An 18,479-nucleotide genomic window follows, 5' to 3' on the forward strand; every position below is an offset into this window, starting at 1 on the left:
GAAACACCCATGAACCTATGAGCAAAAGCCCACGCCTGGGCATACGTAATGGTAACCTCTTAGTTGCCGCAGTCTCACGTTGTTGATTGTCTGATAAAGAGAAATTACAGAGTAGCATCCCGGGCCCCGGATTCAAATTTCCCAAAGTCTGGGGTAATAGAGGTAACTGGAAACGGAACATACAGTACGGTGAATACGTTACATAAGTTGAAGAATTACTTGATTCTCAGGTCCGACCAATAAGTTCCTTGGGGGGTTCCTCTTCTCGTGGTGACACATCTCACATAGCCCTTCATCTTCTGCTGCACGGAGACGGGACAGCCCGGTATTCTGGACGATAGTTAAAAGCCAGTCGGAACTGGGACCTTCTGAGCGGGAAGCGGGAACACCGGAACCCTCGGGACGGAACGGCGTGATACCTATCTAAGTATGTAGTGTACACTGCAAATTAGTACCGAGGGTCGGTACGTACCATGACCCATATCCTTCATGCAGATTTCTGAATTGATAAAAAGAGGAGTGTTATCTGCAGAAACCGGAGTGGACATTGTCGTGGAATTTAAGTTTTAGCTTTTGATCTCCTGACCCCGCGAGCGGGATGCGGGATGGTCCTGGATTCATCTCATGTCAAGCTCTTACCGTTGACATGCTTGTGTCTCATGCCCGTTGTTCTTACTCTAATCCTTTATATTCTAGCACTTATGCGGTTCGTTGGGTTAGTCACTACTGCCCACCTTTGCTATGTCGGTTCTCCATTGAACGCGAAGTGTCAGATGGAACTTTGCACAGCTTCGGCCCGCCGTGGCTCGATTTTACGGGAGACCTCCTCGTGAAATCTGTGTCGTACCACGCACGCACTGCCAACCAAGCCCGCAGTACTATCCAGCTGGATGATATGCCCCAAACAGCCCCCACAACATTGAATCGATACCTACCACAGCGTATGACACCACACTATCGTCCTGTTCTCCGATACACGACATTCAAGGCCATGCGGCTCTGCAGCCATGCCACGCAACGGTCGGGAACTCTGTCTTGAATCCTGTGCTGTGTGTCTCTCAGACCTGAGATATAAAATGCGAAAGTGCGGCGTTCCTGGGTGACAAGCCGCCGCGTGACCAACGTTTCGACCGTCGGGATAGGCAGCGGAACGTGAGAGGCACGGGAAGTTTATCTGACCAAGCATGGAAAGCGGCAAAACAGTTCCAAGGCCGGCCGCCAAGGTTCCTGGCATTGGGGCTATGCACTAGCACATTTGGTTGAATTTTAGGCGGTGACGTACACACACTGACACCACCGCGCGTCAACTGTTTTCTGCAGTACATAGGAAAGAAAGGGAAGGTGATTGATAAGGTTTTGGGAGAAGATTGAGATTAGGAATAGGGGCTAGGAAACATCTGCCGGGGTTCCGGATGCCGACCGCGCTGGACTCTTGAGGGCTTGCAGTTGCGGCCCGGAAGTCCAAGGTTAATGGGTGAGCTGCAGCGGTGGGCTCGGCGGGACAGCAGAGGGGACGGGCGGGATGCCGACGTCGAGGCCCGCTTCCTCTGCCAAGAGCAAACCTAGAAGGGGAAAGCGTGGCTTACAGTGGACTTTTCTAGGTCTCCACCTCGGCCTCCCCACGGCAAGTTTCCAGGATCGGAGCATCAGAATGCATGTCACCACCCAACCTCTTCTTCAGGTGAAGTTGTCATTCGCTTTTCTTGGTTCCCTTCTTGCTCTGCCCGTGTGTTGGATATCGCATTTTGGAAGGGAATCATTGCCAACTGTCCTTTGGCATATCCCCCTTGGTCTCTTCATCATCTACTTACTTGTGAGCGCGCGATCACAAACAGCCACCCATCGCCTCAACTTGTCTTACATGCTTGGTCTTTCGTGCAGGCTGACAGCGACATCTTGGCCCCAAGACAAGCGGAGCGACCCTAGCATATCGCCTGCTGGTTGACACAAAGAGAAAGCCAAGTGACGGCGAGCGAATTTGCATCGAAACAACCCCACGAGCCTTCGAAACTGAGGGGAGGTTAGTTTAACTTTTTCCGCGACACCTTAATACGATAAATATACCCCGCCCGGTCTAAACGTGCATCTCGTTTCCCTTTGCCTTGGAGACTCTTTAAGATCGCGATTCTTCCAAAGCTCCCTGGCGTACTTGGGCGCCGAAGCACCAGTGCAGCAGCATTCCGTCACTAAACTCCACTAAAACGCAGCTAATGCGGAGGTGGCTTACGACCTGAGTTACTAAACGGCTGTGATCATCGAGACTCCGTCAACGGACAAACCGCCCCCGTCCGACCCTGGACTGGATCGTCAGAATGCTTTGAACGTCTCCAGAGAGATCACTAACCAGACCGCCACAATCCTGAAGGAAGCGTCTTTGTTTTTCCTGACAGAAAAATTAATCAAATACGCCATCGTCATCGTGCAATATAAGGAGGGGACATGTCGAAATCGCTGCTAGAAAAGGAACTATACGCCGTTTCGCATACGTTTACACCGACTTGCTTACGGGTTACGACAAACTGCTTCCTCCACCATGGCCGGACCAGACCAGCCAGATGCCGCCGAGGCCCTCAGAGATCGACTTGAAAATATCGAACTGCAGCAGAATGAAGTCCACATCCCTCGCCCAGCATTGCGCCGCTTGCCAGCCTCGACGCCCTCGCTAAGGCTTGGGCAGCGGCGATCAACCGACGGCCGACATTCTGCGGCGCATGGGAGACCAAGCCTTGGACTTCCTAGACATTCATCCCACCTTGCTCCCGAAACACCAACATCCCCCTTATCACCAGCCTCGCCATCGGCAACGCGTGTGCGTTTCAGTCTCGATATTCCTGACGACGATCTCCCGAGGTCTGGGCGTCCCAGTCTGTCGCGCCCGAGCTTACAACTTCCGTCCCAACTATATACAATCAACTCTAATATCGACCTCCCGTCTTCTTCTTTAAAACCATCACAACCGGGCCGGCCAAGCTTGGAACCTCGACACAGCGCAGCGAACAGCACCCGCTCTCGTTTATCTTTAACTTTACCACGACAACGCTACGATGAGGCGTACGGCGATGCAAGCAGTGCTATGGCCACGGAAGAGGAGACCAAGATCACTCTTGACACCTACAAGGACTGGATTGGAAGACAGAAGGAGAGACAAAAGAGGTTGACAAGCGATCCGTTGAATAGGATAAAGGCTGGTGCCGAGAATGCCTACCAGAAATACATTGTTGAAGGCCTTCTGCGACAAAGGCCAATACCCCCAAGTAAAGATGGAAGGCACATACCGCTGAAACCTGGTTTGGTACGACAGATACCGTTGAACGACGAGCGGACGGGTCAGCCTTACGTCTCCAACTTTATCCGTTCCAGCAGATATACCCTCTATGACTTCTTGCCGAAGCAATTACTTTTTCAGTTCGGCAAGCTCGCCAACTTCTATTTCCTTGTCATCGGTATCCTACAGATGGTTCCTGGATTGAGCACAACCGGAACGTACACGACAATAGCCCCGCTTATAGTTTTTGTGTGCATTAGTATGGCAAAAGAAGGTTATGACGACTACCGCCGTTACAGACTCGATAAACTGGAGAACAGGAGTGCCACGTTTGTGCTGGATCCCAATGGCACCGTCAGCACCAGAGTACGAGGGAGGAAACGGGGGATGCTCATGGAAATGGTCAAGGGCAAAAAGTCGGCTGAGGGTGGTGCTGCTACGGAACTAGCTGGTTTGGAAAGGGTGACCACAGCTGAAGTCGACCAGAGCGAGGGAGAGGGCGGAGGTGAGCCTTGGGCACGAATCGAATGGCAGGACATCAGAGTCGGCGACATTGTTCAGCTGCAGAGAGATGAAAACGTGCCCGCCGACATGGTGCTTCTCCATGCCACTGGCCCGAACGGAGTCGCATATATCGAGACTATGGCGTTGGATGGCGAGACAAATCTCAAGAGCAAACAGGCCTGTCCTTTGTTGCTCAACCACTGCTCCTCTATCAACGCCATGGCCCACTGCGATGCTACAGTCGTCTCTGAGGACCCGAATCTCGACCTCTACAACTACGAAGGCCGAGTGACGGTAAACGGAGAGACGATGCCCTTGACCTCCAATCAGATCGTGTACAGAGGATCAACCCTCCGGAATACGACCCAAGCGATTGGAATCGTTGTCAACACTGGCGAGGAGTGCAAGATTCGGATGAATGCGCACAAGAATGTTCGAACCAAGGCACCCGAGATGCAGTTCATGGTCAACCGAATTGTCATGCTTCTCGTGGTCTTCGTCGTTGCACTTGCTGTTGGATGTACTGGTGGCTATACCATGTGGCATCGCAGCAATGAAAAGAAGGCTTGGTATCTCATCCAGCAAAAGGTCCCAATCAAGGAAATTGTCATTGGCTTCATTATCGCTTTCAACACTCTGATTCCCCTGTCACTCTATGTCAGTCTTGAAATCATCAAGCTTGGGCAACTTTACCTACTGACGGATGTCGAGATGTATGATCCCAAAACAGACACGGCAATGAGCGCCAACACCACGACGATTTTGGAAAACCTCGGTCAGGTTAGCTATGTGTTTTCGGACAAGACAGGTACCCTGACTGAGAACCTCATGAGGTTCCGGAAGATCAGTGTGGGAGGAGCGGCGTTTCTTCATGATATGGATATACGGAGAGATGCAGAGAAGGCAAACCAAGAGCAACTCGCCCAGGATCTGCCGAAAAGGAGCCTTTCGATCTCAGCGAAACCGCGGCCCTCTAATGTCGAGGCCTCCTTGGAACCACTTGCAGAAGAGTCGAGCAACGAGCCTATTGTCGCCAACCAATCTGCGTGGCACTCGAGCGCTGGTGTGAAACATGGACAGCGGGAACCGAATACCGAGGAGTTGATTCGCTATCTTCAGCAGAGGCCTAACACGCCTTTCTCCCGTACCGCTAAGCACTTCATACTCTGCATTGCGCTTTGCCACACCTGTCTCCCCGAGACCAAGGAGGATGGCGAAATGACTTTCCAGGCCGCCTCTCCTGACGAGTTGGCGCTGGTGGAAGGAGCTAGGGACTTGGGCTACTTGGTGATCGACCGTCCCTCACAGGCCATCAGGCTTCAAACTCGCGATGCGGACGGCAACCCTGTTACTGAGACATATGAGGTTCTAGACGTCATCGAGTTCAGTAGCAAGCGGAAGCGCATGTCCATTGTCATTCGCATGCCTGACGGGTCTACCTGTATCTTCACCAAGGGTGCTGATAGCATGATTCTGCCTCGCCTCAAGCAGAGCAATCTGGCTATCCAGACTGCTGGAAAGATCGGGCAGATGGCCAGCATGCGTAAGAGTATGGAACAGGAGAAGGCTCTGCGTCGGCTTAGTCTCCACAGTATCAAGCGTGACAGCATGAACCTTGTCCGGGCTTCCCGTGCTTCGATGGACCACCGAAGGGTTAAGGGCAGTCAGCGCCGGTCTACGTTCTTTACGGATGAGGTTGATTCTTGGCTAGTACGTCGTGAGACTGACGAGTTTGATGATTCCAACCCACCCCCGCGTCGCTCGATGCAGCGTGGCCGGTCGTTTGAAGTCGGTCGTCCCCATGATCCGCTCGACGGAATGGTTGACGAACATTTGGCTCTGAACGAGGCCGCCGTGTTTGAACGCTGCTTCAAGCACATTGATGACTTCGCCTCTGAAGGTCTGCGAACCCTCGTTTTTGCCTACCGCTATCTGGATGGTGAGGAGTACAGGAAGTGGAAGACGATTTATCATGAAGCCACTACCAGCCTGGTTAACCGCCAAGAGCGCATCGAGGCGGCTGCTGAGATCATCGAACAGAACTTTGACCTTGCTGGAGCTACCGCCATTGAGGACAAGCTGCAGCACGGTGTACCCGAGACCATCGACAAGTTCCGCCGTGCTAACATCAAGATCTGGATGCTTACGGGTGACAAGCGTGAGACTGCCATCAACATCGCTCACTCAGCTAGAATCTGCAAGTCCTTCTCGGAGGTCTACATCCTGGACGCGACTCAAGACGATCTTCAGGAGAGACTTGCCTCAACTCTGATAGATGTGGGTCGTGGCATGGTTCCTCACTCGGTTGTTGTTATTGATGGTCACACTCTAAGTGTCGTGGAGGAGGACGAGTCCCTCCGCGTTTTGTTCTTCGACCTTGTTGTTAGAGTCGACTCGGTCATCTGCTGTCGCGCATCCCCATCGCAGAAGGCCACGCTTGTCCAGAGCATCCGTCAGCAAGTTCCCAAGGCTGTCACTCTTGCCATTGGTGATGGTGCCAATGATATTGCCATGATCCAAGCTTCGCACGTTGGCATCGGGATTTCCGGAAGAGAGGGTCTCCAGGCTGCTCGAATTTCGGATTTTTCCATCAGTCAGTTCCGGTTCTTGCAACGCCTACTCTTTGTTCACGGTCGCTGGAATTATATCAGGACTGGCAAGTATATCCTTGGTACCTTCTGGAAGGAGATTGTCTTCTACCTAGTACAGGCGCAGTTCCAACGTTACAACGGTTATACGGGTACTTCTCTGTTCGAGTCTACCAGCTTGACTGTCTTCAACACCCTGTTTACCTCGCTCCCGGTTATTCTCTTTGGTATCTTCGAGAAGGATCTTGAAGCCGACACACTGATGGCAATACCCGAACTCTACACATACGGACAGAAGGAGAAAGCCTTCAACGTCAAGCTGTACATTGGTTGGATGTTCATGGCCGTCTCAGAGTCAGTGCTAATTTTCAGCATTGTCTGGTATGTCTATGGTATTACCCTGCCGTCCGAGAATGCCGCTCTCTATCCCGTCGGTACCCTGGCCTTTACCATTTGCGTCATTTTCATCAACATTAAAATGCTTGTCCTCGAACTCCACAACCGCATCGCTATCTGTTTCGCCGGTCTCTTCATCTCCGTCTTTGGCTGGTTCCTTTGGAATCTCCTCCTCAGCGGCATCTTCTCGGCCAAGATGAGTCCGTACCTTGTCAGAGACGGTTTCATCAGGGGTTTCGGCCAGCACGCGCCCTGGTGGGTCGTCTGCATCATCGCGCTGTCTGCCCTTCTTATCTTTGAGGTAGCCATCAGCGCAGTGCGCAGATCTTTATGGCCTACCGATCAAGACCTGATGAAGGAGATTGAGCACATTGATGGTGTCCTGGAAGTCATGAAAGAACATGCCGCCGAGCGTGGAGAAGCCGGTCTGCCCGCGGCGGATGTGACGGCCGCGGAGGCTGGTAGCATGAGGCACAAGAACAGCTATGGCGACTTCACCGGCGCCAGTATGACCCCGGCCGCCGCAGGAAGTAGCAGCAGCAGACCTCTGATGCCCGAAGGTCGCCCGAGCCATGCTTACACGCGTCCCAACTTTGACTCCCCGGCGGAGGAGCTGGAGGACCCGGTAGAGGACGTCGTCAGACCTAAGAGCAAGGCGGCGGGGGAGGTGGAGGAGCCAAAGGGCAGCATGAAGGGGAAGACTCCTAGAAAGTCGGCATTAAGAACGAACATTGACGTGGGTGTGACCACAAGGTTTCTAGGGGAGGGGAGTGCCAATACGCCGATTGCTAGCGGGTCAGCAATGGAAGCGGGTGAGCCGTACTTTGTCACGAGCCCGATCGAGATGCCGGAGATGCATTCTCCTGTGGTGTCAATGGCGGCAGCGGGTACGGCGGACACCGGTGTTGAATCAGAGGAAGCGGGAGAAGGCGGTGCAGTGGAGAGGCAATTGACCGGGACGACTGTTAATCAGGAAGAGGGACAGCCGCCGGTGACGAGGCAGTTGTTGTGATGAGCAAAGATGGAAGAAGCTAACGATGACATGGGTGAAGTGAGAGGAATCATGATATGAGCAATTGGATTACATGTCATTACGGCGGCTACGCAATCGTGTGAGGGAGAGTTAGCAGAGTGAAAGATTTTATGGGGTTATGAAATGACTGATCGATAAGAATACGGGAGGGGCGTGGATGACTCGGGAGATATTTTCCTCTTCTTTCGTTGGTCAGAGCACACCCTTTATACCTATGGCGCATTCAATCTGCATTTTTTTGGACGATCGAAGACCTCTCTCTGTCTGTCCTTCCTCTGCTGAGCTGACAGCAACAAAAGCGGCTTTGATGGGGACTCACTTTTACTTGTATTTACCTGGTTGGACCTTGAGGCTTTGTTGGATACCTCACCACAACGTATATAGTTAATTTTCATTATTTACAATGTATATATAAACCGTGATTCCTTCTCCGCCGTGCCGTTTATTTTATAATTTTTCTGAACGAGTTGTGTTGAACGCTTTGGATGCTTCTATCCTCTCACCACAAATTTGTTTTACAGCATGTGCGGTACGGTAGAGTACCAGAGTACCTATATATGTATTTGCGGAGCGGTAGTTTCAATGGCTGGTTGGTGGTTGGTGCTGTTATGATCAATGCTCAGGTAGTGATGACAGACAGAATTGAAGCAGAAGCGACTTGATATAGTACCGTAGAAACTCGGGAAATTCGCCATAGTTAATCTCCTCTTTCAGCGCCGGGCAGGGGGCATATCTGTACAGGGCAAGCCCGATCCTGTGCATTGAAACGCACGCAAGTTACAGTGATGGGCAATGTCGTCGAGTGTTCACTAACTGGATAGACACATCTGCTGGCAGATGCTGGCTTACGGGGCGCCGCGTTATGCCCTGCCCGGCGCTGAAAAAGGAGATTAACTATGGCGAATTTCCCGAGTTTCTACGGTATACCAACTACCTATAGCGAGCTACTTGGTGATAGTAATGGAGGGCAACTTGGCGGTTGACCTATGGATGAGTTCGCCAGTTGATGCAAGACTGCAACAACCCTCGACCCTGCGTATGCAGCGTGGAAAGCCCGGTGGAAAGAGTCATACCGGTCCAGTACGATGTCACTCAATTCGGTGTAACTTTATTAGGTATAGCGCCGGAAATATCTGACCAATCCCATGCTGTGAGTTGATGTTGATATGTTGTCTGTGAGACGAAGCAGTAAGAGAGAGAGCTTGATTAGGATCTGATTGAATAGCCATCTGTTGGTATGAATCAGACTGATTACATACGAGCCCCAAACACCAAGGTTGCGTGCAGCAATAGTGTACCTACTGTATAGAATGCGAGGTACACACACCACTGCATACCTACCTGTGAGGTAGCAATCATTGTAACCGTTCGGTCCCAAAGATTGGATTTAGAGGATGGACCACGAATGAGGTGAAGCTGAAGCGATTGAAATGTCAATTGAAGGGTGGTATTGGAACCTGGATTTGATGGCTCAGAACTGAACTCCAGGTCTAACAATCCAAGGTTGTCATGACAGTAATTGACATGTTACGAAACGGCGGAGTGCGTGCGGTATGTGGTGGAGGTTCGGTTGCTAGTTGGGATACGTACCCGTTAGGTTGTGCATGGACATAAGGACCCTTGTTTCCGTGTCCTTTCATGTTAGCTGTCACATGGATGGCTCGCAGCTGTTTATCTTCAGTTGTCCATCACGACGGGAACCCCTTCCACCTCCCCTTGTGCCCGTCGACAGATATATTTTGCGCAACCTGATCGGCTATGCTTGTTCTATCCGATGTGATTCAAAAAAAAGTCGACGAGGGTGACTTATCTTAATTGTATCATCCAAGGTCAAACCAACATGTTGACAATGCGACGCCATAGGTAGGTAGGTGGCTCGAGCGTTGTGCCCCCCAGTTCTCAACTCCAATTCCCAAGTCCCAAACCCACATACTAGTTTCCCCAGTTGTCCCAGCTTCCGGGGGTCCGGATTCCACTTGGGCACTTAGAGACGAAGCGCCAAATGCGGAGGAGGCTGGAGTCTAAGAGTAGTGTACAAGTACTGCGTCAGACACAATCAAGGGTTCTCTGGTCCAATCAAAGTTGTAATCGATCTAAAGGCGGGACAGAAAGCGATAAGAAAGCGCAAAGGTGGGAGACTCTTCCTAAGGATGAAGATATAACGTGTTGGTAACAGGCATCAAAGAAGAGGTCGTGGTGGTGATGATGATGATGATGATGATGATGCTGATGATGACGAGCCTCGAAGCCCACAATAAGGTGTGATATGGCCAACATGAGGAGTTTATACATCTGCCTGGCCGGAAAACGATAGTTTTCAGTTGCTTCGAGATATCGATGTGTTACCGGCTGTTTAGGTAGTCGACGGGGATTTTGTGATGTATAATACAGCCATCTTGATGCGACCTTCCCCTTCGGGCCTTGCCGTCTTACATAGCTTCAGTCGTGTTCTTTTGACTCGGCAACTCAAGCCCGGAACACCTAGTCTAGTGGAAGATCAACTTTCTGGTTTGTCAAGGACCAGACGATGCATACTGAAAGGCCACCGCTTGTTGATTCCAAATGATCACAAAAAGTCTTCAATTGACAACTGGCAGGTCTAAAGACGAGATAGCCCCACTATCAAGGCTAAAAAGCCCCAAAAAACACCAAAGAGGTGTCCAATCGACCCCACCGGCGTGCCGGGCAATTGCTCATAGCGAAAATACTGGAGGGTTGCAGCAGGCAGACCTCGCGCTGACCACTCACCCTCATCCACAGCGGGGAACGACAGGCAACTTCAGTACGGCGAATCCCAGCCAAGACCAGAGAACCAAGGCCCATCCCGTCATCCACCCAAGACTGGAGTTGCTTCAGCTTCTTATCCAACTTAAAGTCGACCGAGTTCCGGAAAATTCATTCCTCTTGAACCTCGCTCGCTCTCGAGGAATTCCGTCTTCCTTCGCCGCATACTTATTTAGCCCGCCAGAGAATATCAACATCTCGACGGCCCCAACCAACCCTCAGCCGGACTTTGCGACAAAACAGCAAAGTTCCCACGTCTTTTTTTGGGCTGTATCACCCGCTGTCCCGAGACATCATCAACGCCCAGGCCATTGGAAAAACACACACCTCATCTGTCTCCAGCTCGCTCGCCACACGAAGGCGCTGCTGAGCGCGCGAAATGGGTTTCGCTCAGTGCGGGTGGCCGATATGGCGGACCGACGATTTCACGCCATGTTTCCAGGAAGAGTATGTCCCAACAACGCCATCGCCAGCTTTGCGCTTATCTTCTCTTATCTTGACCACCGCCGACCGCTAACAAACTTGTTTCCACAGTTACCTCAAGATCCTCCTACCATTGATCGTCGCAGGGCTGTCCCTACTACGACTTCTCACCTCAAATCTCCTCCGAGCTGCCAAGCTAAAACCGAACCATGGGTACGATCGCGTCGCCGATAACGAGCAGGACCGCACCTACTTACCCAGAGACGAAGAACCGGTCGACGAGAGTGACGAAGATGAAGCGCTGACTATGAATGGCGGCCGCCTTGCACTGGCCAAGGTCACTACCAAGGGCTCCATCGTGCAGGCTGATACTCCTGCTGGTCAAACTGTCCTTCCCGTTATCGAAATCCTCGCCATTGCCGGTCTGGTCGGTGTCAATGTTGTCGCATTGGTTCTCGAAGCCTACAGCGGCCCTCACGGCAAGATTGCCGCCATTGCTGGTCTCAGTGCTTGGACCTATGTCCTGATTCTCGCCGCGCTGCGTCTCATTCTCAGAAACACCCAATGGCGCGCATCGCACCTCTGGAACCACACCGCTGCCATCTACTGTGCCCAGTGGCTGTTTTCGCTCATTGGCTTCCGCTCCGTCATTGTCCATCCTGCGACGCAACTCAGGCAGACTTTGACCATCGTCGATTTCGCTCTGACCTCGCTCCTCTTCTTCATGTCCATCAGCACACGCAAGGGAAACAAGACGGTCATTCTCGAGTGGGAGGACGGTATCCAGCCCAGTCGCGAGAACTTGGCCTCTCTCTTCTCCCACTTCACTTTCGGCTGGGTTGACTCCATCATGTGGGAAGGCTGGAAGGAGCCGTTGACTGCCGACCGGGTCTGGAATTTGCTTCCTACTGACAAAGCCGCTACCGTTTTGGCCAACTACCGCCAAGTGCAGAAGACCACTTCGCTGGCTTACCACCTCTTGAGCTACTTCAAGGGTATGGTTGCTGCGCAGGCTGCCTGGGCTGTTATGTCGGGCGCCTTCACCTTTGCGCCCACCCTGCTACTCAAGGCTATCCTCGAATATGTTGAAGACCCGACCCAGGCTCCCCGCAACGTTTTGTGGCTCTACGTGATCCTTCTCCCCATCACTGATATTGTCCGCTCTGTTGGCGATGCCCAGGCGCTTTGGATTGGTCGCAAGATTTGCATCAACATTCGTGCTATCCTTGTCGGTGAGATTTACGCAAAGGCGCTTAGGAGAAAGGCTGCCGCCGGTAACGACAAGGTTCTCGGCGAAGACAAGAAGGATGAAGCTCCCGCCAAGAAGGGTTTCTGCGCAAAGCTCAAGCGCGCTTTGGGTCTTGCGAAGGATGACAAGAAGGCCAATGATCAGTCTGCGGCTGAGGCTGCCGTTACAAAGGCCGAGGATAAGGCCGTCGAGGCTGATGAGCAGGCCAATCTGGGAACCATCACTACCTTGATGTCCGTCGACAGCTTCAAGGTCTCTGAGGTCACTAGCTACCTTCATTTCCTCATTGCCTCGGCTCCTACACAGCTGATTGTAGCCATTATCCTGCTTTATAGCGTCATGGGCTACAGTGCCATCCCTGGTTTCATCATCATGGCTCTGCTCCTTCCTGTCAACATTGGCTTCGCCAAGAGTTTCCAGTATACCCAGAAGAAGATCATGTCGGCTACTGACAAGCGCATCCACACCACGAACGAAGTCCTCCAAAACATCCGGATCATCAAGTACTTTGCTTGGGAGCACAGGTTTGAGACCATTGTTGATGAGAAGAGACGGGCAGAGCTCAAGGCCTTGCGGACTCGGTACATGGTCTGGGCTTGTGCAGTAGCTGTCTGGAACACGGTTCCTATCCTCATCACTTTCTTCACCTTCTTCGTCTACACCGTCATCGAGAAGAAGCCGTTGTATCCCTCCATCGCCTTCACCGCCATTTCTCTGTTTATGCTGCTCCGCTATCCGCTTGACCAGCTCGGAGACATGATTGCCCACGTTCAGGAGTCCAAGGTGTCTGTAGATCGTATTGAGGAGTTCTTATCTGAGGAGGAGACCGAAAAGTACAAGCAACTGGGTCAGGACAGCGTTGACGAGAACGGCAACAAGATTATTGGTTTCAGGGACGCCAGCTTCATTTGGGGCGGCAGGAACACTGTTGCTAAGGATGGAAGCTTGGCTTTCCGCCTCCTTGACCTCAATATCGAATTCCAGCAGGGCAAGCTCAACGTCATCACTGGCCCCACGGGATGCGGAAAGTCCTCTATGCTTATGGCTTTGCTTGGTGAGATGACCATTCTCAAGGGTCGTGTCTTCCTTCCCGGAGGTCGCAGCCGTGAGGATGTCCGCCCCGACCCCGAAACTGGCCTTGCCGACACGTGCGCCTATGTTGCCCAGCAAGCCTGGCTTGTCAATGGTTCTATCAAGGACAACATTCTTTTCAGTGCACCGCTTGATGAGCAGAGATACAAGGATGTCATTGTTGCTTGCGCTCTGGAGCGTGATCTGGAGATTCTTGATAACGGCGATGAGACCTTGGTCGGTGAGAAGGGCATTACCCTCTCCGGTGGCCAGAAGCAGCGCATTTCGCTGGCTCGTGCCGTCTACTCCAACTCTAAGCACCTTCTTATGGATGACTGCCTTAGCGCCGTTGATTCTCACACCGCTCAGTGGATATTCAGCAACTGCATCATGGGTCCTTTGATGAAGCATCGCACATGCATCCTCGTATCTCACAACATCCCTCTCTGCGTTCCTTTCTCCGACTTCGTTGTCCAGATGGCCAATGGTCGTGTTACTGCACAGGGCTCCCCTCAGGAGCTCATCGCGGCTGGCAAGTTCGGCGAGGACCTCGCCCAAAAGTCCTATCCTGGCTCCGCGCATGTCTCTCGCGTCCCTTCCCGGGTTCCGTCTAGTGTCGGAGAGGAAGGTGACCACACCATCATCAACGAGGCCGACGGCAGTGAATCTCAGACTAAGGCTCAGACGATCAAGAAGGAGCACAAGAAACAGGATGCTATGGAAGAAAGCAAGGCTACTGGTGCTGTTAAGTGGCCTGTCATGAAGCTCTACCTTACCGCTATGGGTAAATGGTGGTTCTGGGTTTTATCCGCGGTTGTCTTTGGCGCTCAGCAGTTCTCTGGTGTCGCCACCAGTCTGTGGATCAAGGAATGGGCTAACCAATACGCTACGGACGAGGTTGTTGCCCCCACCTTCAACATGAACTCACAGAGCTATTCCAGCCAGACCGTCTCACCTACCTACTTTGCTTCGATCGCCACCTACATCAAGGGCAACGACAGCAACACTTTCTCGACCACCTCGAATAGTGATGTCAACGTCGGTTACTACTTGACCGTGCTGGCCATCATCGGTATCGGTGGCGCCGTTGCTGCTTTCGCCAGGGACATGTGGATTTTCTTCGGTTCCTTGACTGCCTCGTGGAAGCTCCACCAGCGTCTGATGCGTGCCGTCGCTGGTGCCCGTTTCAAGTTCTTCGATGTCACCCCTCTCGGACAGATCATGAACCGTTTCAGTAAGGACTTGGAGGCCATTGACCAGGAGGTTGCGCCTATTGCTATCGGAGTCATGAGTTGTGTCCTCGGAATTGGCGTCACTGTTACTCTGATTGCCTGGATTACTCCCGGTTTCTTGATTGCCGGTTTCTTCATCACTATCCTGTACGTTTTCCTTGGCGCCTTCTATCTCCATGCCTCGCGCGACCTGAAGCGCCTGGAGTCCGTGCAACGCAGCCCTCTTTTCCAGCAGTTCGGAGAGACTTTGAGCGGTGTCGTCACCATCAGAGCGTATGGTGCTGAGAGACGTTTCATTCGGGAAAACTTTGCCAAGATCAACGCTCAGATCCGCCCGTTCATCTACCTTTGGGCTGCCAACAGATGGCTCGCTTTCAGGACTGATGTTCTTGGTGATCTCGTTGCTTTCTCTGCTGGAGTCTTCGTCATTCTCAGCCTCGGCAAGATCGATCCTGGTTCTGCGGGTATTTCTCTCAGCTATGCTATCGGTTTTGCGGATAACATCCTCTGGCTGGTTCGTCTTTATGCGATGAACGAGCAGAACATGAACTCCGTTGAGCGCATCAAGGAGTACCTTGACGTCGAGCAAGAGGCCGTGGCTGTCGTTGAGGACAACCGTCCGCCTGCGAACTGGCCTGCCCACGGCTCTGTTGAGTTCATCAACTACACTACACGTTATAGGGCTGAGTTGGAGCCCGTGCTTCGCAACCTTACCTTCAAGATTGAAGCCCACGAGAAGATTGGTATTGTGGGCCGTACTGGTGCTGGAAAGAGTTCCCTGACTTTGGCCATTTTCCGTGCTCTGGAGGCGGATGAGGGCAAGATCCTGATCGACGGTATTGATATTGGTTTGATTGGTCTCCGTGATCTTCGTGAGGCTCTCACCATCGTTCCTCAGGAGCCTACCCTCTTCATGGGTACCATCCGGACCAACCTCGACCCCTTCAACATGTACACTGATGAGGAGATCTTTGCCGCTCTTCGCCGCGTGCACCTGATCAAGGCTGATGAGGTCATCCCTGGTGCCGTCAGCACCGCCCTTCTTCCTCAGACCCCCGTTGCCCCTGAGAGCGAGTCGGAGCCTTCTCGCCCCGCCACTGCTACCAACAAGAACATCTTCCTCGACCTTTCCTCTCCCGTCACCGAGTCCGGCAACAACCTCTCGCAGGGTCAGCGGCAGCTTCTTTGCTTGGCACGCGCCATGCTCAAGAAGCCCACCGTTCTCGTCATGGACGAGGCCACCGCCTCGATCGACTACGCCACCGATGCCGCCATTCAGGAGACCATCCGCGAGTTGACCAGCACCATCATCACTATTGCCCACCGTCTGCAGACCATTGCCGACTACGACAAGGTCCTTGTGCTGGACAAGGGCAAGATTGTCGAATACGCACATCCTTGGGAGCTGATGCAGAAGACCGATGGCAGCTTCAGGAGTATGTGCGAGATGAGCGGTGACTACGACACGCTGGTCAAGATCGCCAAGAAGGCGTACAAGACCAAGCAGTTGGTTGATGTTGATGAAGAGGATGAACAGCCGAGCACGGCTACCACTGCTGAGGGAAGCGGGACTGGAGATGAGGGAAAGAAGGATGGGGAAAACTAAATTTCTCTTGGAGATGCTGAAAAGAAAGAGACAGATGCAAGTTAAAATGGGATTATGTCATGTTATGAAATGACCTGATGGATCATGGAGTATGATTCAGAAGGGTATAGACCAACGAATGATGAGATGGAAACTCGGGATGGAGGGGGTGTCTTTTTTTTCTGGGTTGGGTTCATGATGATGGAGGAAAACAAGAGCGCATATTTCATTTTGGTGCTTAACACATTTGCTTTGAGATGATGGACATCATCGACAGCGGGCATGGATGATGTAGTGTATATACAGAGATCAGAACTACGAATATGATCGCTGAAAATCTGTGTGAATAAATGTTGATGATGGCGACCGTAGTCCGTGAATGATATGCGCCACATTCATACTACTCGTAAGCCACCGAGATCCACTTTTCCCACACCAACTGACTGTTGCCCGTTCCACTTGCTGTGGCGTCACGGTTCAACGCTGCGGTTACCATAGGCAGGCGTCACTATCATCCCCATGCTCATCTCACTACAGTACACCACTTGGCGACTTACTTTCTCGGAACCCCTCACTTCAACAAAACAACAAACCCATCTTTTTTTTCTTAGTCAAGAACCTTGACAAAATGGTGTCTACCAAAGTGGAAGAAATCGTCAACCCGCGCCGAATCTTAGCAGTCGCCCTCACCGACTCCTCAGACCATCTCGGTGCCGTCATCAGAGGTATGCCATGCCATATCACGTCCTTCTTTCTGCCCTTCTCCTCTTTCATTACTTCCCATATCATTCCTATTCTCTCATACACATAACCAGGGCTTTACCTTTTACCACCACTTTCTCTTCCCCCCTCTTCAAACATTTTTTTTTTTTTTTTCCCCATCGATTAACAAATAATAGACCTAACCGGCACGGCCCCCACTCCCCAACAACAACAACCACAACCACCCTCACAAGAAGAAGACGAAGATGAAGAAGAGTCATCAGAGCACACGGCACCGGAACCTTCCCTTGCAGGAATCACCCACCACCTCCCCCTCTCTACACCGTACTACACTGCTTCCATCCCCATCTGGCTAGACCTGATTTCCTCCCCTGGCGATTGGTCAGCGAGCTTTCTGAGCGAGGAGGCGAAGGAGGTGTTGGGGGTTTTGGGCGGGGTTGTTTGTGTCTTTGAGATTCCTTTTACATCTGCACCGGGGTCGTCCGCTTCTAGCGATAATGATGCCAAGATGAAAGCGCAGAAAGAAAAGACTAGGGAGTTGATTAAAGGGGTGGGCAAGGTAGTGCGGGAGGGACTAGGTGGGTGGGAGTGGGAGGGTGTGGGGTTGGCTGTTGGCGTTACGACAACAGCAACAACAACAGCAATGGCGACGGCGTCAGATGTCGGTGGTGATGGTGGTGGTGAGATTACTATTGCTGAAATGGACGTCGACATGGAAGATGAGATCAATGAATGGGATGATTTGTGTGCGGAGTGGGGGTTGGAGTTTGTTCATCATCGGGTTGTTGGCAGCAGCAACAATAACAACAACAAAGGGGAGGAGAAGAGAAACGAATATGGCGAAAAGATGGGCATCGCGCGAGTCCTGGAGGCACTGCAGTCTAATGACTGGTCAGGCGGAGACGGCGACGAGGGCGACAACGATAACAACAACAACAATCGTGGGCTGTTCGACGAGTCTGAAGACGAAGAGGACTACGTTGATGAAAACGACGGGGATACTGAGGATGAGTTCGATCTTGGTTTTGGGTACACCAAGAAGCAGAAAATGGAAATGCGGAAGGCGTTCCTGAAGGGGACTGCGGATTCGAATAGGACGGCGGAAGAAGAGTTGGAGGCGTCCAAGAGCGTGACGCAGACAATAGAAGGGCAGGAAAAGACGACGAAGAAAGGTGAGGAGAAGGGGGAGTCCGCTGCTGTTGCCACAGACGCAGCAAAGGCTGGACCGAGCGCCGAGTCTGGGTCTGGGGCAGACAAGGTAGAGGAGGAAGAAGAGATAGGAGAGGAAGATGTGGAGAAGATCGCCAAGATGATGCTCAAGTTGCAAGCTGTTAGGGATATGAGCGGCACAGTACCGGAGGAGCAAAGGAGGAAGTTGGCGTTGAAGGCCGTCGAGGAGGTTATGAGGGAGCTGTAATGTCGATCAAGATATGCCACAGGCAGACGCTTCTAGCTGATAGTTTCAGTCACGCAGTTCATCAGGTCGTCAATCACATCCGATTGTTCCATGTTCAAATGTCTTTGTGTTCACCTGTTCACTCCCCAACCCAATTTGCTACGATACTTCGCTGGGCTATGAGGTAGTGGTGCAGAGTTTGAAAGAATCGTATTACCGATACCGGCTTT

The 18,479-nt window shown here is 52.1% G+C and overlaps 4 protein-coding genes across 4 annotated transcripts; all 4 read left to right on the forward strand.

Moving 5' to 3' along the window:
• Nucleotides 1-2,533: 2,533 nt before the first annotated feature.
• Nucleotides 2,534-7,821, forward strand: NEUTE1DRAFT_58590 (uncharacterized protein; the record flags this gene model as incomplete). The annotated part of the gene is made up of 1 exon (XM_009849069.1): nt 2,534-7,821. One exon carries the CDS (start codon nt 2,534-2,536, stop codon nt 7,763-7,765), a length of 5,232 nt encoding a protein of 1,743 aa, XP_009847371.1.
• Nucleotides 7,822-10,949: 3,128 nt separating this feature from the next.
• NEUTE1DRAFT_120329 (uncharacterized protein) lies at nt 10,950-16,173 on the forward strand (the record flags this gene model as incomplete). The annotated part of the gene is made up of 2 exons (XM_009850111.1): nt 10,950-11,017; nt 11,105-16,173. 2 exons carry the CDS (start codon nt 10,950-10,952, stop codon nt 16,149-16,151), a joined length of 5,115 nt encoding a protein of 1,704 aa, XP_009848413.1.
• Nucleotides 16,174-16,189: 16 nt separating this feature from the next.
• NEUTE1DRAFT_116073 (uncharacterized protein) lies at nt 16,190-16,467 on the forward strand (the record flags this gene model as incomplete). The annotated part of the gene is made up of 1 exon (XM_009850112.1): nt 16,190-16,467. One exon carries the CDS (start codon nt 16,236-16,238, stop codon nt 16,389-16,391), a length of 156 nt encoding a protein of 51 aa, XP_009848414.1.
• A 291-nt stretch (nt 16,468-16,758) lies between these two features.
• Nucleotides 16,759-18,366, forward strand: NEUTE1DRAFT_58596 (uncharacterized protein; the record flags this gene model as incomplete). The annotated part of the gene is made up of 2 exons (XM_009849070.1): nt 16,759-16,855; nt 17,030-18,366. The coding sequence occupies 2 exons, from the start codon at nt 16,759-16,761 to the stop codon at nt 18,268-18,270; spliced, it is 1,338 nt and encodes a 445-aa protein (XP_009847372.1).
• Nucleotides 18,367-18,479: the final 113 nt, after the last annotated feature.

Source organism: Neurospora tetrasperma (assembly GCF_000213175.1).
Source record: "Neurospora tetrasperma FGSC 2508 unplaced genomic scaffold NEUTE1scaffold_1, whole genome shotgun sequence".
NCBI lineage: Eukaryota > Fungi > Ascomycota > Sordariomycetes > Sordariales > Sordariaceae > Neurospora > Neurospora tetrasperma.